The following is a 25239-nucleotide window of genomic DNA, read 5'->3' on the forward strand; positions in this document are numbered from 1 at the left end:
TTTATAGGGGTAGTGTTATTGCCCAAGTGCCAGGGGAAGCATCAAAACCAAACTCCTAGAAGAACTTGGTTAGTCTGCTTTGAAATCAGGTCAGACTAATACCTTGGGTCCTCTTATCATCCCAAGCCAGTCTTCTAATTCCTTCTTGGCAGAGATGAGCACAGATGAGCTGGGGTGTCTCTGCATCTTTTAGGAATATAAAAATTATGTGCAAACTCTGGCTCAAAAGGAGTTGTTCCAAATTCACACAAAAATGCAGTTGAAGAAAGAGAGTATAGGAATAACCTCATAGACAGCACCCTAGCTTTATAATCATATAGAATTTTAATCTTGTAATGAGTCTTTTCGTCAAGCAAGGGATAGGGGGAATTGGACTCATCGGATCACCAGCATCAGACTTTTTCCCAAGCTGGTTTGTATGGCTCTACGCTAACTATTTCTGGGGCAAGTAGGTGGCACAGTAGATAGAGCTCCAAGCCTGAAGTCAGGAGGACCTGAATTCTAATTTGGTCTCAGACACTAGCTATATGACCCTGGGCTAGTCATTTAACCCTGTTTGCTTCAATTTCCTCATCTTTAAAATAAACTGGAGAAGAAATTGGAAAACATGCCAGTATTTTTGCCAAAAAAACCTCTAAATGGGGTCACAAAGGGTTGGATGAGACTAAAAGGGACTAAACAGCAACACCACCACCAACAAAAAACAGTTTCTAGATGGAGGGAGTAGAGAACACAAAGCCAGAGCACTGACCTGTGTGTAGACTGCTTTCAGTCCTGTCATGCAGTGTCTGTCACCATTGGTTTCTTGAGTTAGCTCCCCTCTGGCACCCAGAGTAGCTATTGATTTAAGGCTGTTTGCAGTAGATCGAACACCTGTTTTCTTGAACCTGGCACATTTTTTTCAGATGAGCTGTCTCTCTTTGTTATGTAACCACAAGACTACTGACCCAAACCTAGATGATTCTCAGATCAGGTATTTGGCACAGCATTTGTGATCAAAAATGTTTCTTTGCATTTCAGCTTTTGATATTCTTCAGTCATTTGGCTCTAAAAAAGGTCACCGTCAAGAGATGGCATTTTTTTAGTGGAAAATATATTTAAATATTGTAATTTTTCTTTTTCATTGGAAATTCCTAGCAAGTGGAAACTTTTTTATTCCCTCATTCTCTTAGAAAGGTAGACGTTTTCACCATGTCCAGGGAAGCCATTTTCATTGTTTAGAGTCAAATGTTAAGATCTATTCCTTCTACCAACTTCTCTTAGGTCTTTTTTAGATGGAGCTAAAAGCCTGATATTTAATTTTCGTTCCATAAAAAAGAGAAAAAAAATATTCCTTCCGAGAAGTTGTGGCAGAAGTACAAAGAAACATCCCAATTGTCACTTAATTTTAATTTAATCTCAGTAACAAAAACAAAGAATTATGTGTGCCCACACATGTTATTTCATTCATATACACACATCCTTATGGAGCTGAAAGAGCTTTGGCCTTGGCTGTGGGACACCTACAACTGAATCCAGTTCTCTAAACCCAACTGTGTGTTTTGTCTTGGGCACGAGTAATCCTGAAGGTGGCTCAGGCAGTCGTGCTTCGTGGCAGTAGCTGGAGCTAGTAAAGAGAGCATGGCAGAGTTTATCATTAGGCAACTTGCCTGTAATATATTATCCAGATGTGGCAGGGTTCTGAAGCTAGCAAACTGCCAGGCAAGAAGCCACAATTAGAAGGGCTGATACACAGAGGAAGTTAACTTAACCTAGAAAGTTAAACTGACTTGACAGGAGACCTTCCCAGATGAGCTTTTGTATTTGGACTAACTCAACCAGAACTGCTCTTCCCTGAGAGCCTAATCAAGATGCTCTGGGACAGACTACCTGCTCACTTATCGATTGCAATTCTGCTTGGCTCTTTAAAAGAAACCCCAACCCTGCCTCCCATATATTGCTTAAAGGTGTGCCAACTAGGGTTGTGGAGGGAGATTTGAACTTGGAGCCAGAAAGTCCTGGGTAAATTCCGTTTCAGATTCTCTCCAGCTGTGTGACCCTTGGAAACTTACTAAATTGTTTCATGCCTCAGGGTTTTCATCTGTAAACAACGAGGGGCTTGGGGACTCTAATGTTCCTTCCAGCTATAAATCTATGATTCTATGAACTAGAATCATCGATGGTTAGAGCTGGATGGCTACGTCTGATCATCTAACCCAAATTTGTTGTTCACTTGTTTTTCAGATGTTTCCTATTCTTGATGATCTCACTGAAGATTTCCTTGGTAAAGATATAGGAGTGCTTTGCCATTTCCTTCTCTGGGTCATTTTGCAGATGAGAAAACTGAGGCAAACAGGGTTAAATCACATAGAAAGTGACTGAGGCTGGATTTGAATTTAGGAAGAGGAGTTTTTTCTGACTCCAAGCCAGGCACTCTACTAGCTAGCCAAATACTTCTTTTAAAAAATGCAGAGGAGGCAGCTGGGTAGCTCAGTGGATTGAGAGCCAAGCCTAGAGACGGGAGATCCTGGGTTCAAATCTGGCCTCAGACTCTTCCTAGCTGTGTGACCCTGGGCAAGTCACTTGACCTCCATTGCCTAGCCCTTATCACTCTTCTGCCTTGGAGCCAATACACAGTATTGATTCCAAGACATAAGGTAACAGTTTTAAAAAAAATGCAGAAACAGAGGCAAATTGAGGTGAAGTGACTTGCTTGTAGCCATGCAGCTAGTTACTGGCAGAGGTGAAACATGGTCACTTGATTTCTAGTGCATTAATCCTGATGAAGACACCACCTGGTTTAAGAGTCCATGAAGTCAAAATCCCTCCTCCATGCAGAGGCAAGTGGTCTTTGTCACCCAGAGCATTTCTTTTAGCCAGGGAATAAATAGGCTATTTTGGGTAGAATTTCAAACACTGTAAGTCAGAGAATCATCACATAGACTTGAGCTGGAGAAGAGCTCACAGGAAATCCAGTTTGATTTGAGGCATTAAAGGTGACTCAGAATCCCCCCCAGGTGTTTGTGAGCCCAAAGGAGAGGAACTATGAGGTGAGAGGGAGCACGAAGGGTGGAGATGTCAGATCCACTCCTACCACCTGTGGTCCAGTATGCTGGAGTGCTGCTAGAACCAGATTAAAATGTAATGGGGAAGCAGTTAACAAAATATGTAGAAATATAATAATAAAAAATAGATAGCATCATGTTTTAAAATTAATATATCTTGCTTTGTTGTTTGACATGACTGATGTAGAGCCTAGGCTTGAACTGGGGGAGGACACATGTGAGGAAGGAAACAAGCATTTATAGAGTACCTACTTACTATGTCCTTGGCACTGTGCTCAGTGCCTTACAAACATTATTTCATTTGCTCTTATTATCCACTTTAATGTTAAAGAAATTAAGGCAGAAGGATGTTAATTGACTCAACTAGGGCCACATAACTATTAAATGTCATGGGATAGTTTTGAACTCCAGAGATCCAGACACATGCTCTATTCATTGTGACATTTAGCTACTTCTAGACCATTTCCTCTCTACTAATAGGCAAAAAGTGTCCAGGAATTCTCCTGACCCCTTTGGAGAGGTATAACTATCATTAGATGACTGTGGGTCAAGGATGGGAAGCCAGTCTTAAAGTAAAGAGACTTTTTAGCAAGCTAAGGAATCTCCTCTCATTGCTAGCAAATTCATATTCCTGGAAGATAGATTTGGTTTGCATAACCTTTTCAGGCTGGCTTCTAGCACACAGCCAATCAGAAACACTTTGCTGCAATTTAAGCTGGAAAAGTAAAACATTTCACAGGCAAGAGAGGGGTAAACAACCAGGGGATCAGTCAAGGGAGCAAGCTTGGTATTTGGAATGCAAGTCACAGAATTTATTATCAGAATCAGAAAATATTCCTTGTTGAAGGGCAGGAGACAAAGGGAAGAGACCAAATTCTTTTACAATTGTGAAAACAGTTCTCTTAGACAAAACTGCAGGATCTCTTATCCAAGAACAGCAAAGCAGTTGTCACAGCAGGGAATGAGATTGTCCACTTTACCTTGTCCTTGCAAAAGGGTTGGAAGCATTTTAATATTAGGCCACCAAAGGTTGGGGGATTTCTACATTATTCATCAATCAAAATGTAGCAAAATATGCATGTGTTTTTATTTTGGGGTTTTGATTTGATATGAACATTCTCTCATAATTTGATATGTATACATACATATATATACACACACACATATATATGTATATATGTGTGTATGTGTATATATATATATATATATAGAGAGAGAGAGAGAGAGAGAGAGAGAGAGAGAGAGAGAGTTGGGAAAATAAAATATTTTTAAAAAACAGATGTAGCAAAATAATTGTGGTTCTTATTTTTTTCCCCACAGAAACTTGAGCCTTCTGAAATCATTAGTGGTCTACAGAGTTTTTAAGTTTTTCAAATTTATTTTCACTTACTTTACCTTGGTCTTTATATAAATTGTCCTCGTTCCATTCACTTCACCTCACGTCATTTCATATTAATTTCTCCAGTTTTCACTGAACATAATTTATCTTTTTTATGACTCAATAATATATCGTAAGAAAGTTGTTTAGCCATTCTCCAGCTGATGAGCAACCATGTGGTTTCTGATCCATTGTTGCAACAAAGAATATGTATATAGCTTTTTCAAAAAGTTTGTGAGTAAAAAGGGATCAGATAAGGAGGATGATAACTGTAAGGGATGGGATAAAAAGGACCATTTGTTTTTGAGAAATAGAAGAGTCTAGGTGCTATTATAGGTAGATGTGGAGAAGCTAGTAGAAGGAGTGGATCAGAGATGAGAGAGAGAGAAAATAGCTGATTGCTAAGAGCCAAGTCCAGAAGGAAGTTTTATCAAGCAGGAGAGATCTCACTTCTATCAGATATGCAAAGGAAGGAAGAAGGAATAATGTGTGAACCTGAGAAAGATTAAAAAAAAAAGTAGAAGACAGTTGAAACAAGCCCTTTTGGGTGTTTTTAAACCCAGTAAAGAGCTAAAGTTGTCACCTGTCAATGTCGGGTTTAAGTGAATAGCTGGGGTTTTGCTTAAGAAGAGAAGAAAAGGTTTGAACCAATTCCAGAGGAGAATAAGTCAATAAGAATCATATGTTTAGAGCGGAAGCTACCTTAGAAATCATATTCTATGTCCCAAGATATCAATGAAGTCCAGCCCCCTCTCAGACTGTTAGATCTAACCCCCTCAAAGGAATCCGACTACTCTCATTTTATAAATGAAGTTTGCTAAAGTTAAGTGAATTGCCCAAGTCACATTGCTAGCAAGTAGCAGAGGCTGGATTCAAACCCATTTCCACTGACTCCTTGTCCATTTGTGGATTGTTGCAACATCAGGCTATTGCACTTATCGCACAGGAGACATTTCTTGGTATTTTAGCTGACTTCAAATGTAGCCTAGTGGTGTGTAACATTTAATGTTTCAGTGCTCCTGGTAACTCTCTAAACTTCTAAGTTGTAGAGAAGGTGCTGACTTGCATTGGGAGAGGGAATTTTCTTCGCTGTAAGTTCCCTGAACCCCTGAAACCATAGACCCAATCACTGTCTCCACACCTAATGATTGCACAGCCAGGAATATCCTCTGCCTCTTTCCTCTTGATGATAAATACAGGCTGTTTAGAAGAGAAAGTGAGACGTCAAATGAATCCTCACTGCTAGTTTTGGTTGCTGAGGCTCAGCATCTCTAACTTCAATAGCGAAGTTTCCTTAAAGCCTGTTGGAACACCATTTATTCTCTTGCTTAGCCATCCATTTAACCTTATTTCTTTCCCAATGTGTATTCTCCACACTAGTCAAAGTAGCCTTATCCTTGCTCCCAGAACACACGCTGAGCCTTGCATGGTTCATGTCATTCCCTTCTCCTATCATGCCCTCATGCTTTCTCTCATCTTTCTAAATCCAAAGCCATCAAGTCCCGGCTCAGGCTCTATCTTGTCCCCCCAGAGCCAATTGCTTTCTCTGCTTTCTGATATCTTGTAGCACTTGTAATCTGTAGCACACACAATTTAACATGTAATTAATTATATACTATTTTGTATTGTCCCCTAATTGTTTCTTAGCTCAGCTAGATTATAAATCATGTAATTAGATTGCTAAAGAGAGGTCAACTCTTTGGGTATTTTAGACTGAGACTAATGGGATACCTGTACTTGGGAGGGAGGCAGGGTGGGGGGATGGCAAGGGAGAAGAGACACCGTGGTCCAGCGCCTGGTCTTCAGTTAATAAGTTCAGGAATTTGATTATTTTTTTCAATTCACTTTCACTTAGGAATGATCACCTTCTGAAATACTGATACATGTTAGCCAGACTAACAAATTTTGCTTCACAGCTCAGGATGTTGCTTGGTTAATTTACTTTGATGATTAGATCCAGTGACTGGAATAAACACGTCTATTGTTCAGAGTTAGACTCCTCCACCTCCCACTCCCATCCCCCCTTCCTCTTGCCATACCTGAGAAATTGAATTGACTCTCAGCAGCCTATTTAAAAAGCTGAATAGAGAAAGCTAGGTAGCACAGTGGGATGGAATGAGTTCAAATTTGGCCCCACAAACTCACTAACTATCTGGGCAAGTCACTTATGCTCTTTTTAGTCCTAGCTTCCTCATCTGCTCGTTGTGAGGACAGAGTGAAATAAATAAGAACCTCCAAAACACTTTGTAAAAATTAAAATTCTCTATAACAATTATTATTATCATCATTAACACTAATAAATGGTGAGGAAAGGTATTTTACACAGATGGTAGTAAGAGCCTGATGAACTCGCCTTGTTTCATTAGAGCATTCATAGATTTTGTGGTGGGAATGCTTTTCTCTGCCAGACATGGTAGAACACTTATGGATAGTACTGAATAAGCAGGGAAATTCATCATTTTCCAAGATTTCCTTTTTCAGCCTTTATCATTTACTGAAAACATGCAAAACAAAAACGTTGCTTCCTTAGGAATACATTCATCACTCATTCACTTCATTCATTCAAAACGTGTATGTGAAAGACAAAAATGAAATAATACTTTCCTTCTAAGAGTTTACATTATACTCTTATGGAGGAGGAAGTAATAAGTTTTACACATATAAATAAATAGTTATAGAAATAGAAAATAAATAGTTATAGAAATATTATAGAAATAGTTATTGAATAGTTATATATTCTATAGCTATAAAATAGTTATAGAAATAGAAAATAAAATTATAGAAAATAGAAATAGAAATAGAAAATAAATTGTTATAGAAATAAAATAGAAAATAAATAGTTATAGAAAAGAGTTACTGGGAGTGGTGAGGGCAGCAGTTTCTGGAGTAATCAAGATGGACCTCTTGTAGGATGTGGTCATTAAATTGACCCTTGAGGGCAGCAAGGAATTTTTAAAGGGAAAGGTGATGAGTGAGTGCCTTCCAGGCATGAACAAACAACCTCTGTCAGTGGAAAGAGAGATTCTGTGTAGTGTGTAGGAAAGAGTAAATAAGTGGGTTTTGAGTTATGTAGCCTGATTTCAGTCTATGTTTTTGAATGGTGATTTTTCCAAAAGGATTTTAGGTAGGATGCTTTAGGCACCTTGATGAGATTTGAGATATACCAAAATTTCTTCAAATACATTTACAAATTGTCTTTGAAGTCAGTCATTTTCTGAGATGACTCCTATAGTTTGCTAATTTCTTCCATTTCTGAGAAATTTTTTTAGCTTAATCTTAGAGAATGGTATTTTCTAATCCTGGCCCCCATAGGGTATTAAACATATATGTTATGATCTTTTGAAATAGAAGGGAATTTTGCTTTCATCTGTTTCAGTCACCTAGATCAGTGATTCCCAAAGTGGGCGTCACCTCCCCCTGGTGGGTGCTGCAGCGATCCAGGGATCCAGGAGGGCACTGATAGCCACAGGTGTATTTGCAGGCGATGAATAAGTATAAGGGGGTGGTGATAGCATGTGCTAAGTAATATTTTTTCTGGAAAGGAGGCGGTAGGCCAAAAAAGTTTGGGAACCACTGACCTAGATAAAGAAAAAAAAAATCAACAGAAACCCAGGGTTTCAAATAGAGAGAACTGCAAACAATGATTGTTTTTCTTTGTTCACTTGACTGGATCAAATCTGATTTGGAGTTTGGGGGGAGACAGAGAGAGAGAAAGAGAGAGAGAGAGAGAGAGAGAGAGAGAGAGAGAGAGAGAGAGAGAGAGAGAGAGAGAGAGAGAGAGAAAATTTTCATGCATGTGGTTTTTAATGTTCTAATGTTGAAGTTTGACAGATAGGTGATATAGGCACATGAAGTAATACAGTGGATGGAGCATCAAACCTGTAGTCAGGAGGACTTGAGTTCAAATCCAGCCTCATTTGTATTTATCTACCTTATTTAAGAGGGGAAACTAGATATTTAAGGTATGGTTGCCAGAAATCGGATTAACTTGATTTCAAATAAAAAAATAGATCCAAATCATACACTTAGCTCTGTGACTTTGGACAAGTTACTTAACCCTGTTTGCCTCAATTTCCTCATCAAAATGAACTGGAGGAGGAAATAGCAAACTACTCAAGTATTTTTGCCAATTTTGCTTGGCAAACCACAAAAGATAACACGTAGAATCAGACACAGCAAGGCAGATAGAACTGAAAATGACTAAACAATAACAAAATGTTGAAATAATATATGTTTTCTTTATTTTAAGCTCTTCTAAAAGCGTGTGCTGATGGAGGTGCTAACCACTTGTATAATATTACTGAAGGACAGCGGGAGAGGTATGTCAGGTTAAAAATATTCAGATTTTCATGTACTTGTATCAGTATTCTTGTCTTTTCTATCCCTAACACCTTTCTTTATCTACAGTGAGGAAATAAGCTCCCAGAAAAATGCCATTGATAGAGTACTCTTAAGAATTATGAAGATTTGGTCATTTTTACTCCATTATACTCTTGTATTTATCAGATACTAGTAACATAAAGAAGCCAGTTTTATTTTATTTTCTTGCATGAACCTCACTTGATACAAGTATTATCATGCACTGATAATTTTAGAAATTATGCTCTCTCATGGATTTTTGTATTGGGTTGATTTTGTATTGGACTAGATGACCTCCAAAGTCTGTTGCAATTCCAGGTTTCTATAATTCTTTAAAATAGATCTCCAGATGGAAGATTGAGATGCTGTTAATGCAGTTAAAATGAATTAAAAATGAACACATGTAAATGAAATACATATTTTGCTATTTGAAGATATGACATTTTTATACTACTGCTGAGGAAAGCCCAGTATAATTTACTTTGACTTAATTACTTCTGAGTTATGCACTCATATATCTTTTAGGGGATAAATAGTTCATCCCTTAATGATTTGCTATATATACTCTCTGGTTTCCTCAATCTTTGCATGGTACGCTATTTTTAGTTGAAAGAATTATGGGTGGTGGGAAAGATAGGAATTACTTTTAAATACAACTCATTGCTAACATATTTGTGGTCTAACCCTTGACATGCACACATTCATTTATATTCTAGTTATAAGCCAACTTACTACTAAATGCAATTCCATTTCTACCATATTTGCTATTGGAGAAATATTACCACCTTCCAGAAGATAAAGCAGTTTAATGAAGAGTGAATCTCTATATCTGTGGGGAAAAGAGTATGAATATATAGATATATGAGTGTTGGAGTGTGGATATTAGGATGCTTTGAAATAGCCACTTTGCATTTGGATTTAATAGTTATTTTTAACTAAATTTTCAGAGATTTAGCAGAAATTAAAGCACTTGTCTGGATGTAGAATTGGTATTACTTCCCAATAATTATGTGGATTTGTTAATTAAAAAAAGTCAAATGCAATTCATGGACTGGAAATAGACAAAGTGATAAATTAGAATGTGTGTATTTTGATTTGACTTTTGAGTGAAGGGAATGGCTAGTTTAAACATGATGTAAAATAAGAGGATCTGGATTTTTGGGCCACCACTTAAAATATACCTAAATAAATTTGATCTATGAGAGTGTCCAGGGATGGTAAAAAATACACCCTCAACCCCTCAAAAAACAAAACAGAACAAAACCTTGGAGTTTTTAGAATCTGTTCAAGATGTATTTTAATGGAACCGATTTTTTAAAACCCTTCTTTATCTATCTATCTATCTATCTATCTATCTATCTATCTATCTATCTATCTATCTATCTATCCATCCATCCATCCATCCATCCATCTATCCACTAGAGAACATTACTTAAAAAAGAAAGAAATGGCCAGTAATTCCTAGTATGCAAAATCTAAGAAGAGAACAACAGACTCACATCCTTAGATGTAATATGTGGAAATGAATCCAAGTATGGATAAGAATCAAGTTGAATTTGAGATCTTAATAAAATGAGATAAATTCAACCTCTAAATAACATTGAAACATTGTGTGATGGGACTTCTCTCTTTAGCAAGGATATTTTAAAAATGAATTTAAATAAATAAAACATGCATGGAGAGTTTCAGGAAATATAGGAACTGGACACTAATATCCAAGTAGAAAGTGTATGGATAAACAATAGAAGGAAAGCAGAAAAGATACTTTCATGGAAGTATGCTACATAACAACTGGAAAGGAAGAAAGATTAAAATGAATAAGGAATTTTAGAATAGACTATAAGATTTTGAGATATGATATAATGACAGCAGATAAATCACCACCTTCTACCTTTCTCTTTCTTTTTTTCTTCTCAAAAGTAAAATAGCTAATACATTCTTGTTTTACCTTAATGATAATTTCATTCTTCAAAATATGAAGGAAGTAGTAAGAAGAGACCACTAGATTAGAACTGACTCTAATCAATATGTAGGAACTCATTACTGGAATAGAAATGATTGGAACCTTAGTGAGATGTGACTACTCCATCAGTGATAGAGGACAGAAAAGTCAAGCATAATCTGACATGTAATGTATATTTTGCTGCAGAGATTTCAAAGGGTTTAGAGAAAGAATGATAGCGGAAGTAAGGCCAAAAGAGATGAAAACTTACCAAGGATAAAATCCTTAAAGAAATAAAGACATACCTGGTAAATACTAATGTCTAAACATATTGTCGTACATTAATATAATGGAAAATTCCTGTGCTATAAGAAATGATAAACATGTTGTGTGTGGACAGTCATAGGGAGGCATTAAAACCAATGCAAAGCAAAGTAAGCAAAAATGAGCAAAACAATTTATGTAGCAGCTACAATAATATAAATGGAAAGAACCACTCTCCCAAGAAACAACTAAAACTCAAGGAAGCAACTTATATTGAACCAAGAAATGAGAAGATACCTCTGACCTACTTCAATTCCCTTCAACCATGACATCCCACCTTTTGTCACTGCATCCTCTTATTTCCTGTGCTGGGATTACTCTTATTCCTCTCTTCTCTCAGCCTCCTAAAATCTCTAGTTTCCTTCAAGGCTTAGTTCAGGTGCTACTAGAGGAGACCTTTCTCTACTCCCCCAGGTACTCTTACCCCTTAAAGGGTAAGGATTTATTACCTTTATATTTTGTTTATTTATTTTTTATATTTTTTATATTTTTCTTTTGTATTTAATTATACACACACATTGTTAAATCTCTATCAGTTATGATTATCAAAAGAATTTAAGCTTCTTGAGAGCAGATATTATTTTCTTTGTTGTTATTGTTGTTTGTTTGTTTTTAATTATTCTTAATTTCTAGCACCTCGTGCAAAATATTGAATTGCTTACTGGATGATAAGCTTCATTGAATCTCTTTTGATTTTTTCTATTTCATCTCTTCACTTGGGAATTCTTCTGCCTGCATTTCCAGTCTAAGACCTAACGCTGGGCCTTCTAAATTAGTTAGGGCATAGAAACACAGGTGCATATCATTGTGAAAAATGTTTACACATTTATTGGAAGGAGTGTTGGGGCCAGTTAGCTCATTTGGTTGGAAGGTAGTGACAACCAAGCCAAAGTAGTGAATTCTATCCTGTTTGGGCCAGTTAGCTTCATGCAGGGAGAACATCTTTCCCTGGCTACAAACTCTTCAGCTGGGAAGCAAGCTGTCCTACTGAAGGTAGGTAGGTGAATTGTATCAACATTATGTAATTCAATTTAATTAGAAGCTATAATTAAATTTTCCTTGATATATGTAATTTAATTTAAAAATTGTTCAGTGACTACTATTTTAAAGGGTGTTCCAAACTTTGAGGAGGTTCTTAGAGGACACAGCAGGAGCAAAAGTGGGGAAAAACCATGAGGAAAAACAAATTTTGAAAATCTTCATCTAAAACGTTTCTCTTGGCATCATCACTTCTTACAAAGTAACTGAATAAATCAAAATGAAAACTACTAGCGTCAAGGTGTCAGACTGTAGAGGCTCTGTGGCTTTACCCTACTTGTATGGCACCTGAAGTCGGCTCATGGTGGTTTTTGGATAGTTCATTACCCTTTTACAAAGGAATTAAATCAATTACCTTTGGCTAGTATGTGGAGTATTTACTACTGTTTCAGACCTTATTTCCCCTCAAAAATCAGAGATTTTGCATAGATGAAAGATGTAGTTGAGCACAAGGGAAAGGAGTTGGGCCAGAGGTTCAGAAAATACATTTCCAAAATTGAAAGGAGATTTTCAACTGTTTATCATATTTTATTTTAAGATGCAGGTGCAAACAAATCTTAGGATAGTTTAAACACATTCCTGTTCAAACACTGATGTACATAGTGCCATATTCTGATTTGCTGTATAATCTGTAGGAGGTAAAATGTTTTTAATGTTAATTCTCAGAGAATTTTCTTAAGGCCTCGATGTACACATCCTTGTCTCCTTTTATTTTAAAGTGTACTTAATTTTTGGTGGGATTTTTGTGGCATGTTCCAGGTGTCTTTTAGAATTGGACAGTGTCTTCTACTACTGCTTTGACTTGCTTCATGAGTCAAGATGCTCCTAATAGATGAATTTTTGCCCATTAAAAAAAGTCCAAGTGAAAGATCGAGCCCCTACATTGGGTTGGGTCCATTTATTGCTTATTGTACTCTGAAATCACAAATGTAACACTTGTTAGAGGTCTTTTTTGAGTGGAAGAAACACCATGTTTTGTAACCCTTAACATCAAAAGTTAAGGGATTTGTTACAGTACAATTTAGCCATCTGCCATCTCTTAGCTTGCAAATTAAAATTCAACAGTTTCCTTTTTTTTAAGCAAATTTTATTATAAGAAAATACTTGTTCCTTCCAAAGTCTTACTTAAAATATAAGTATGTAAATATAATATAAAATTTACAAATATATAATATGTAATTTTTAAAAATATATAAAGTATAAGCCCCTGAACTGAGCAAAATTCTGTGTCACCCATAGGCTAATTAGGAAAGAACTCCTAGTATGGGTTTTCCATACATATTTAAGCACAGTCCACCTGTGCTCCAAGATCACTGACTGCGTGCCAGGGTTGAGCTGCCAAAAAAGACCAATCGTGATTTCAGAAAGCCGGTCCATGTACTCAGCCATATGTTGCTGGGCCAGTCGCTGCTTCCCCAAACCAGATTGCAGGAGAATTTGCTGGAATGTGGTGCTAGAAAGGAGGCCTTTTCTCAGTCTGAGCAAGAATAATTCCATCCCAAGTTGTACCCTGCTGCTAAAAATGCCCCATACTGCCCTACCCAGACTGAGGAACACGAAGATCCTCTGTCCTCTCAGAACCCATCTATCAGGGCTATGTCATTCAGGGAATCTCACTTGAATGTGCCATGTCTTTCTTCCTTTATTGTGGTGCATTCTAATATTTATCACATAATCAACCATTTTTATAAAGCATTTGCTGCTCAGTTTTAAGCAATGAAAAGATACTGATCACTTTTCTAATGCCTGAAATGATCCCCTGACAGTACAGTGTAAATATTTGCTTTAGAGAATAAAATAATGTGCTATCTACAAAAGCTAATGGATTTAAACAAAACTCTTACCGTGCTAAGCACTTGGGATAGAAAAGGAGGCAGAAAACAGTCCCTACAATTCTAATCTCAGTTAATTCCTAGCTGTGTGACCCTGGCAAGTCACTTAACCCCAGTTGCCTAGCCTTTTACCACTCTTCTGTCTTGGAACTAATATCTAGTTTGGACTCCAAGCTAGAAGGAAAGGGTTTAAAAAAAAAAAAAAAAAAAAAAAAAAAGACAGACCCTATACTCCTGAAGCTCACACTCTAAATGGGAGAGACAATAAGCAAAGAAATAATTACAAAAATGCTATAGAGGGGATAAAAGAAGAAAATAAGTAAGGCAATACACTAGAATTAAGAAGGAATTGGAGAAGATTCCTATATGAGATGATTTTTTTTAGTTGAAATTTGAAGAAAGCCAGAGCCAGACATATGTAGGGAGAATATTCCAGGTTTGGGGGCTTACTGGAGAAAATGGCCAGAGGCTAGAGGCATCTTGTTTAGAGAAGATAATTCACAGAGATCCATTAGAAATGTTTTTATTTTTGTATCTTAAAATAAAATAATACTAAGGTAATATGTAGCTTGACTTTGGACCCTCACTAAGTTCTTATATCAGATGATCACATTATATAGATGGCATGCGAGGTATCTGAAGGAGGAGAGAAAACTGGATTACAGAAAGGCAATGACAATGATGCTTTCATTGCTTGCTTTCAGGTCAGTTGTGATATATCCTACTTTGTGTGCTTAGTTAAATGGATTTAAAAATTTTGTTATTTAATTTTAACTGAGTTTATAGTCCCAGACTGGACAAATGGCTTAATGAACTCAATCAGACTTACAAATTACTCTATGAAATTGTTAACACAAGGCATTAAACCAAGATTTTAAGGAATGAAGCATATTTAATCACTTTTTTTTTCTAAAAATATTACTAGTATATATGGATATTTTAGGGAGTGCAAGAAAGTTTGTGCTATTAATTAGCGCAATTAATAAAATATTTTAAATGCTATACTTTTTAAAGCTTTTTATTTTAGCTCTATACATAATAGTTAATATACTAATACATGGATATTTACATACATGAGTATATCCTGAAAAATTTTTTTTCACTCCTAAGATGTCATCAGGAAAATTTGAAGACCATTAGGCCAGATTAGCTCTAATAAAGCCCCTTCCAGCTCTCAGATTCTCATTTATCTTCCCTTCAACTCATTTCCCTTTCACCTGGACACAAATCTCATTTCAGCCTTACATTAAAGGCAAATATTATCCTTACTTTGAGGGAGGCAAGCTAGCTATTATTTGTTAATCTCATTTTTTCAAGGGGATATAGATCATAAGTGGCAAAACCTGGGCTGGAACCCATCTAACTCCTGGTTTCTAGTACTTGCATACTTCATATTCTCTAAAACCTGCCAAGATATAAGCCTACTCTGTATTATTACATTTATAGAGTCATCAACATCATCTGTTTAAGTGAAATCTTTAAAAAGTTAATGTTAAATTCATATATGTAATTCATCAGATTTTATGATTGAGGTTAAACATAGTCTGGATTCTTGTACATTTTATAAAATTAAATTTTATGAAGGTATAGGATTAACACACATCTTTGATCTGGTTTAAAGACACAGAGAGGAAGTTTTATATCCTATTTTAAATGTACCATATTTGAAAAATTTGACTAGACCATTTAATTCATTCCCTAATATTAGAAATAGAATAATTTAATTTAGGCTATGCATTATTCTATTTATTGTCCAATTTTCAGTCAATCATCTGTCTCATTTGTGATTTCTTAACTGCTTAATGTTCTCAAGTGAATACCTTTATGAAGGAATTCAGGTGTCTTTTAAAAAAAATAACTATATTTCAATATAATTGCCTTTCTTTGCAATCCTATGTGTTTTATTTAACACATTTGAAAATATCATTCTGAAAAGAGGTCCTTAAACTTTCCCAGATTGTCAAAGGGTTCCACACATAAAAGGCTAAGAATTCCTGCCCTATTTTGTCACTATGAGATGAGGTTTTTTTCCCAGTTGATGCAGTTGTTTATTAAATGTTCTTTTGAAATACATATCCTAACATTCACCATAGGTACACTTGCCAAATGCTCTGTAGAACTTTGCTTGAGTACCTGTTGCTCACATTGTTGAGAAAGACATCCATTTTAGCAAAAGGCCACCTACACAGCTTTGTCTATAAACCAGTGAGATTGGTTTTCTCTAAAGCATTCAGTAAGCATTTCCTATTAAGAAAGGCCTATCTGTGTTGCAGATACTAAGACAAATTAAGAAATTCTTGGCCCTCAAGGAGTTGACATTATTTTGAGGCCCCAGTGATCTTTATCCCCTTCAAAGTAGGGACTTAGGAAGTTATTCTGGTTATTATACAATGAATTTTTACTGAATAGTTTTTGTCAGTCATATATTGTTTTAAACAAATTTTTAAATATCATTAGAAAATTGATTTCGGGAATTGAACAATGTATTTTTTGTTTTGTTTCTCATGTGGTTTGTATTTTAATAAGTAAAGTGAGTAATTCTCCCTAATGTATCACTTACAAATCTGGATTTTCATTTACAGGTAGCGTAGTAATTGAGTTAATATCATTATAACATTTGCAAGTCTCTTCCAAACCCTGACTGGCAACCAGTACTGATACTGTTTAGTCACAATAGCTCAAGTATATCCCTTTTTAAAAAAGAGTGAGTTTTAAAGATATTTTTATTCAATTTTACTTAATTTTCCATTCAAAATTCTCTTCTTACCCTCACCTCCTGTCCCAGCCATTGAAAAGGAAATAAATAAAATACCCATTACAAGTATGAAGCCATGCAATACAAATTTCCCAATTAGCCATTTTTCAAAATATAATGATGATAACAATATTTTCAATATTCAAAACTTTGCATCTAGTCACTTACAAAAAGTGCCTTGCCATTCTGTAGGTAGATTGAGCTTTTAGTTGCTGAGCAGTGTTCTGATTTGGCAATCCAAAAAGCTGCAGGAAACACCTGCAGAGTACCTTGGATTACTTACTGAAATATCAAATTAATTAGAAAAGGGTATCCCAAATGTAATGGACCAAAAGCAATATACCACACACAGTTTGAATTCCCCTTCAGCAGACTAGTTAGTCTACCACTGTTTTATGGTCCCTGCCAGCCTATCTACACTCTGAAGTATTTTCAGCAACTGGAACATTTTACCAAATAAAGTAAAACAAAATGAAAAAAAAATAACAAGTTCTATTTAGCCACTTCTATATTCATAATTGGAAATTTTCTCTATATATTTCAGATCTCAGCATAGCCAGATAAGAGTTCAAGGCAGGATAGAATGTAGCTGAAGGGATAAAATCATGCAACCCAAAGAGAGGCAAACATAGATACACAAACCTAAAAAGACCCCTAAAATTAAAAACAAAACCCAGGCAAGAAATGCATGAAGAGTTGGGAGGGGCTTTTAGGGAAGACAGGTTTATAGTTTTATTAGTCTGTGCTCTTATCTCATTCTTCTGGCCACTTGACATATGGGCACCAAAGTTACCACTGCTATTTGAAAATCATTTATTTCTCCCTTGGAAAATAATGGTTCTTCTAGTTTTTCTACTTTTATTTTAAATCTTTGGAATTTCTTCCTAGAATGAATGTTTTTTTTCTTTCACATTTGAAAGTTTTTAAATGTATGAAAGAAATAATCTAGGCTTTAGAAATACTTCTAGAACTTAAGTTGGTAGAGGTGTTTTTTAGATATGCCTAAAATCCGTTTGATGTACCAAACCCCTTCATTGCTTTAGCCTTGTTCTTTAAGAGATTAGGTTTGATCCAGCCATACCACTCCTGGGTTTATACCCCAAAGAGATAACAAGGAAAAATACTTGTACAAAAATATTTATAACTGTGCTCTTTGTGGTGGTAAAAAATTGGAAAATGCCGGGATGCTCTTTGATTGGGGAATGGCTGAACAAATTGTGGTATCTGCTGGTGATGGAATTATTATTGTACTATAAAGAATAATGAATTGGAGGAATTCCATATGAACTGGAATGACCTCTAGGAGCTGATGCAGAGTGAAAGGAGCAGAACTTGGAGAACTTTATACACAGAGATGGATACATTATGGCACAATTGAATGTAATGGACTTCTCTACTAGCAGCAATGCAATGACCCAGGACAATGCTGAGGGATTTATGAGAAAGAGCCCTCTCCACATCCAGAGAAAGAACTGTGGGAGCAGAAACATAGAAGAAAAACAACTGCTTGATCACGTGGGTTGATGGGGATATGACTGGGGATGTAGAATCTAAGCTATCACCCTAGTGCAAATATCAATAATAGGTCTTGATCAATGACACCTATAAAACCGAGTGTAATTGTGTGTTGGCTATGGGAGAGGGGTAGGAGGAGGAGAGGGAAAGAACATGATTCATGTAACCATGGAAAATTTTTCTAAATTAATCAAAGGATAAAAAAATCAAAAATATTAATCAAAATAAAAAATTAAAATTAAAAAGAGATTAGGGCTGTCTTATTGGACTGGGCCTAAAAGTTAAAATTTGAAACCCACTTTTTATTTTGTTGTGGGCTTTTTTTTTAAACCTACTTCTGAAATCTTTTTTCCCCCTCTCTTACTGGGACTAGGTGGGAATAATAAGTAATGGGGAATATATTTTTTAAACCCTAAGTAAAAAAGTCTCTCAGAAAGAAATATGTTTAACGTTAGTTTTGTTTTTTTTTTTTCCCTAGAATTCTAACTTTGGAAATAAATAGGCAAGTAGAGCAGAAAATAGAGGAAGAATATTTTTTAAAAGAGGGTTCACAAAGGGAACAAAGCAGGAAGATCAGGCTAATTTAAGGATTATTAGAGTACAGATTTCAGAGAAAAAGTAAAACTGGAAGACATTCTAGTTCTAATCTCTTCATTTTATTTTTTTCCTTTTAAAATATATTTTAATGATTTTGATGTCAATGTCACATCTAAATTACAACTATTCTCCCCTACCCAGCCTCCACCTGAGAATTTTCCCTTATAACAAAGAAGTATATAATTAAGCAACATAAATTATTGGCTACATTATCAGTCAATATACCTATACTCTTCCACTTGTCTATCAAGAGGAAGGAGATATGTTTAACTTCAAGATTCATTGAATTTATGATTAGATACTACCTTGACCACAGTTTCTAATCGTTTAATCTTTTTAATATTATATATATTTTTCATTATTAGCAACCTCATTATTTTATGAGGAAACAGACCTTGAGAAGTCAAGTCAATTGCCTAGATTGTGTAATTGGCATGCTGGAAAAGCCAGGATTTGAACCCAGCTTCTCAGTCTAGAAACCTAATGCCCTTTCTGTAACCCCTTAAGGTGTCTAGTAACTCTTGCTGGCTTCTTCCCTCCTATATCTTCTAAAACCCAAATGCTGTGAAGAGGTTCTTAAAGTTTCTTTCCTTTGGGTCTAGGCAGATCTGAAAATTCACAGTTTCCAGTCTTCTCATTCATCCTTTGTCAGTGAGACAGTCAGGATTTTTTAAATGCTTACTCTGTAACTCACCACCGTCTGCTTTCCTTGTAAGATGCTTCTCAGATGTGTATGTATGAATGAATGTGCACATGTACGGACCAGACATACCCCCACATCGATGGAGAGAGAAAAGGTGAGGATTGAGGATGAGGAGTGAGAGACTGATTTTTTTTTCCTGCCTCCAGATGACAATAGTGCCTTTGGGAGGCATTGCTAAACTCTAGGTAATTCATTAGAAAATCAAAATAACCATTTACCTATGCTTATTCTGTGTTATTTTTTATTATTCTGAAAACCAGCCACAGTTTACTGATATTTCATCCATCAAAGGCAGTTGTATTTGAAAGAATCAATATTTTATCATTTATATACCAAGTTAAGTGGATATCGTCTTGCTTACTAAATGCTCTCTTATATACTTGTTCTTTGTAATTTTTTCGTATCTTTCTTTTAAGAATAAGGCAACATGGGGCCCATACGTGGCCCAGTGGATAGAGCCAGGGCAGGAGACATTCAAATCTGGCATCAGATACTTCCCAGCCATGTGTCCCTGGCAAGTCCTAGCCCTGACCACCTACAATATGCAGCATTGATTATTAGAAGGAAAGTAAGAGTTTGAAAACAAAAAGAAAGCAACATTCCTCTTTTTCTCTAACAATAATTATCATGTTGAAACTGCTGCCTTTTTTTTTTTTTTGACAAGTATTACAATTAGGAAACTGGATGTATTATATTAAGGCTGAAGCCAAGGATCAGAAAGTATGAAGTCATCCTCCTCCCAAATTTTCACCCTATCTTTTTATAGTAGAATAGAAAATAATTTCCTGTTAAATGTTCCCAGATTTAGAATTGTAATGTACCTTAGAGGTCTTTTAGCCCTATTCTTTTCTTTTACAAAGAGGAAATTGAGACCCACCCAGAAAGGTTAATTGAGTTAGCCAAAGTCACATTTGTAGTAATACAGGGCAAAGCTAGGATTTTATCTTATATCCTCTGACTCTAAATCCTATTATCTTTTTACTATACCATTTTGACTTTCAATCATGGATTATTAGAGTTTAAAGAGATCTTAGAGATCTTCTAGTCTAACCCAGCTTTCCTTCTTTTGAGGAAAGTATGGCTTTGAGAGTTGACTAAGAGTCAAATTCATAAAGGTGCTTCTATTATTGTCCTTTAGGAAGAACTTAGAAAGTAGAGATACTTAATCACCATCATTCAAAGTGGTGCTTACATTCTCCTATAATCAGAGAAAACCTGGAATATCTTTTCTTAACAGTTCATTTTATTTAATAGTCTAAAAGTTTAGTTCAGTCCTAGACTCCAGGATTTGATAAGCAGTGTACTAATTTATATTACTCCTTCTATTGCATGGTATAATTCAGATGTATTTCATTATTGAGAAATTTTAAGTAACTTCCAATTAATGATGTCCAAACTTTTTAACTGGCCTCAGCCTGTTTCTTCAAATTTATCTCCATTATTTCTTTTTCTATGCCCTAAACATGGCTTGTATGAAGCTATATTATATTCTCATGAATCCATTCATTTATTCACCAAGTTTTCTTTGGCTAGTTAGAAGGGAACCTTATTTAAAAGATAGCAATAACTGATACTTTGCATGATACTGTTGCTATGTGCAAGTGCTCAAAGAAAGGAGAAAATTATGGTAACTAAAAACTAAAAACTCATTACATTTAAGATGATTGAAAACTATTGCTTTCGTGGACATCAAGAAGTCCCAGATTTGATCCTCATAGAGCTTTTAATTTTCTCAGTAGAGGTAATAACAAAACATTAAAAAAATAATCAAATAATAAAAATCACAGTTTGAACTGACATAAGTTATAAATGTGAGTCACATGAGAGAAAAAAGAGACCTTATGTTCAGAGGATGGACAGATCATGTCCTTCTTGAGGCAAATGTGAAGAGTTAATGACTTTTTCATATGGCATTTGAATTACTTAACTAGGATAGGAAGCATGTACAAGATGACCAATAAAAGACTATCTGATTCCCAATTTGGATAAGTAGTTTGGAGGAATCTTGCAATAGTAGCTTAAATTTATGTTTGACCAAATTCCATGACTTTCTTTAGTCTAGAAAGTGCCTCAAAAGCATATTACTTGGGTTGGGAATTAGTACATGGAGCACTGATCTTATAAAAGGGGGCAAGGGAATTGAAACTGCTAATTTAATAAACATTCATCAATCATTGACTATATGCAAGACTTTATAATTTGTGCTAGGGATGTAAAGATGGAAAATGGCAAAGTTTCTGTCCTTAGAGGACTCATAATCAAAGAGAACAGATTGCAACTTGTATACAAATAAATTTGCCACAACATAGCATAGAAAAGGTTTAAGTTTCAATTATCTACAAAATGTAACTAATAATAAAAAAGTTTGTTCATTTAAAAAATAGTAATTAGAAGGTTAACTTGAACTAAAAATTACATCCCCTAGAATATAAATTTAAGCCAACAGGAAGATACTATTCTAGCTTGGTATTTCCTTTCTCTGAGGAAAACAGAATAGCCAGTCTTCAACTTTCTGCTTCTTCTCCTGACAACAATCAGTCTTTCTTCATGAAGAGGGTATGGATGGGGCAGAAACCTTAGAGCTATATCTATCAGGGACTCTCTGTGAGACAATTAGAGACAGCCTTGCTATGTGTAAAATAAATGACCATGGAGGTTTCTTATAGTTCTAAATCTAGGATTTAGAAGGGTTTCCAATCTCAAATTTTCTTATAGTATTTCATCTGGATCTGTCCTATATCTGTTTGTCAGGTCTTTTCTTTAGAAATGCTTGGAAGTTTTCTATTTTAGTAAATGACCATACATTCCCCTGCAAGAATATAGTCATTTTTGCTGGGTAGTTGATTCTTGTTATAGTCCCAGTTCCCTTGCTTTCTGGAAAATCATATTCTATTCCTTCTGTTCCTTCAATGTGGATGCAGCCAAATCCTGTGTTGTCCTAACTGTGGTTCCATGATATCTGAATGTTTTCTTCTTAGCAGCTTGTAGTATCTTTTCCTTTTTCTGGTAGTTCTTGAATTTGGCTATAACATTCCTGGGTGGTGTCAATTGGGGATTAAATGTAGAAGGTGATCTGTGGATTCTTTCAATCTCCACTATTCCCTCTTGTTCAAGAATGTCAGGGCAGTTTTATTGGATAATTTCCTGTAAAATGATGTCCAGGCTTTTTCATTTTTCATAATTTTCTGGTAGTCCAACAATTCTTAAATTGTCTCTTCTGCATCTGTTTTCAAGGTCTGTAGTTTTATCAATGAGGTGTTTCATATTTTCCTCAATTTTTTCATTCTTTTGATTTTGTTTTATTGACTTTTGCTGCCTTGTGAAGTCATTTGCTTCTAGTTGTTAGATCCTAATTTTTAAAGACTGAATTTCATCCCTGGCTTTTTTGTCATCCTTCTCCTTCTGGTCTGCTTTTCTTTGTAGGTCTTCTTTCACTTTCTTTGCCTCCTTTTCAAGCTGGTCAATTCTGGCTTTCAAGATACTATTTTCTTATTTTAGTGCATTTGCCTCTGTTTCCAGATGACTTATTTTGCTTTTAAGTTCTTTTCCCAATTGTCTTCAGCCTCTCTTAATTGTTTTTGAATTGTGTTTTGATTTCTTCCAAAGCCTGAGTCCAATTTGCTGGAGTTTCTGCATTTTTGCTTGTTGTTCCTTGGTCCTTCCCTATTCCATTTACTCTTTGTTCATTACCTGGATAGAAGCTTTCAATTGTAATTCCTTTTTCTTTTTCTTTTTTTCCTTCTTTTCCTTCTGTCATTGGCTGTAATCTTGCTTCTCTAATTTTTTGCTAGATTTGTGGGTTTGGGCTATTCTCTCCTGAAGGAGCTTCTTCTTTGTTCTACTGATTGACTAGATTAGGCTGATGGAGTATTAATGAGTTCTAAGATCAGATCTTCCCTAGCTGGCAGCAGAAGCTGAAGATGAAGGGAGCTATGCTTCCCACCCTGTTTTCAAGGTATTCTCTGATCACTATTTCTTAATGGGAAAGGAGGGCACCAGGTTTTATATCCAAGACTTGACCTCCTTCCTATCAAATAACAATTTTACAATCAATGCATCTAGGAAATAGAAATGAAATCCACTTATCCAAGTCAATAATAAAACAAAATCCAGAAAAAAGAATGCCTCTATGAATATATATCTGACAATATAGATTGAAGGAGCTCTCCCATTAATGAAAAGATAAGCTCAATCGAGAGAGAGTCTATGATAAGAACATGATGCAGACTTGTAGCTCCTTTCAGGTTGGGTTCTTCCCAGAGTTTTCTCTTCCATTACCAGCCTGTTTTGAGATTGGCAAAATGCATCTTCTTTCTGGAAAAGCTGGAGGCTAGAAGAATCCAAAGAGATTGGAGAGTCTGAAGAGGCTAAGAGAGAACAGTTCTCTTTCCTGTTCTTGCCAATCTGCCCTGCCCCGCATGCTTCAGAGGGCGCTGCTGGACATTGACCCCTCCACCACCAAGGAAGAAGTCTTATACCAATAGGCTTTGGGGCTCAGGTTGTATATAGATGAGGAAACTGAGGCCAAGAGCATGTTATGTGATTTGATAAAAATAAATCAATAAATAAAACAAGTATTTATTTAGAAGCTAGTATCTGCCAGGCCCCATGCTAGGCATTAACAATACAAGGACAAAAAAAATCAAACTTCCTCTTCATGAGCTTGCAGTCCAATGGAGGAGACGATTACATACATATGTACACATATATGCAGGTGTATATATATACATATACATATGTATATATATAAACATATTTAAAGTAAATTAATATAAATATATGCAAAATTAGGCAATTTAGTAATTACATGGTCACTGATGACCTTAGAACAATGTAAGTAGAATAGTAGGAGCAAAAGACAGATGGAAAAGGTATTAAAGATGGTAAAGGAATTGATTATAGACTATTCTTTATAAATGTTTATCAGTGAGGAATAGGAGAGATAAAAATATCATAGTTTGAGAAAAATGACAGGATCAAGGAAAAATATTTATTTACATTTAGGATAAGAGAGACTTAAGCATGTTTTTAGATGGAAGGAAAGGGCTATTGTGCCAACAAAACAATCAGTGGTATAGTTGATTATTGTGTAGGCTGAGAAAGTCTCCTTTGTAATCTGATAAACTTTTGGACAGGCCTCTTCCCAGAAAAATGTTTTCCAACAACTAAAAGGAATGCTGTGTTTTAGTTGCTAGTGAAAATAAAGATTTAATTGTTTGCCTTTCCAGATTCACAGACCTCATGAAATCTATCTCTGATCCACTTGAGGTACATTTTTAATCTCTAGACTACATGATCTCTTTATGATTATATATCAAATTTGTAATGAATGACATAAATATGGACACTTTGTCTAAGTAATTGTAGTACATGAGTTTGTACAACAAAAACTCCCTAGGTATCCAGTGGAATGGTAGTTTTTCATTCTTCTGCTGTGGCCACAGCAGCTTCCATTGCTATGCTTCCATCAGATCCAATTCCAAATGTCACAAATGCAATCATCATAGGTAGGGGTGGCAGAAGCTTAGGTGTTGGGAAGACACCTTAGATTCCTTTTAGACTTAATGTTCTATGTCTATGGAATTCTTTCACATGGTTTCTTGGAACTCCGTCAAAAGAAATATAAATAACTGAATGGCTAAGACAAACAAGCAGGGAAGGAGAATTCTTGGAATAATGAGGTAGGATTTTACAAAACATTTTGTGATGTGATTAAACTACAGGAACATTACCAGGTGGTAGGAGAGAAGGG

General features: G+C 35.6%; 1 protein-coding gene across 3 annotated transcripts in view; it reads left to right on the forward strand.

Annotated features, from left to right (window-relative positions):
• Nucleotides 1-25239, forward strand: part of TPK1 (thiamin pyrophosphokinase 1) — a 504980-nt gene that overhangs the window by 182001 nt on the left and 297740 nt on the right. For all 3 annotated transcript variants that reach the window (XM_044679729.1, XM_044679728.1, XM_044679730.1), the window contains one exon: nucleotides 8672-8741. In XM_044679729.1, the coding sequence (XP_044535664.1) occupies nucleotides 8672-8741 (70 nt within the window). The remainder of the gene's footprint in view (nucleotides 1-8671; nucleotides 8742-25239) is intronic.

The sequence above is a fragment of the Gracilinanus agilis genome, chromosome 5, assembly GCF_016433145.1.
Source record: "Gracilinanus agilis isolate LMUSP501 chromosome 5, AgileGrace, whole genome shotgun sequence".
Classification (NCBI taxonomy): Eukaryota; Metazoa; Chordata; class Mammalia; order Didelphimorphia; family Didelphidae; genus Gracilinanus; species Gracilinanus agilis.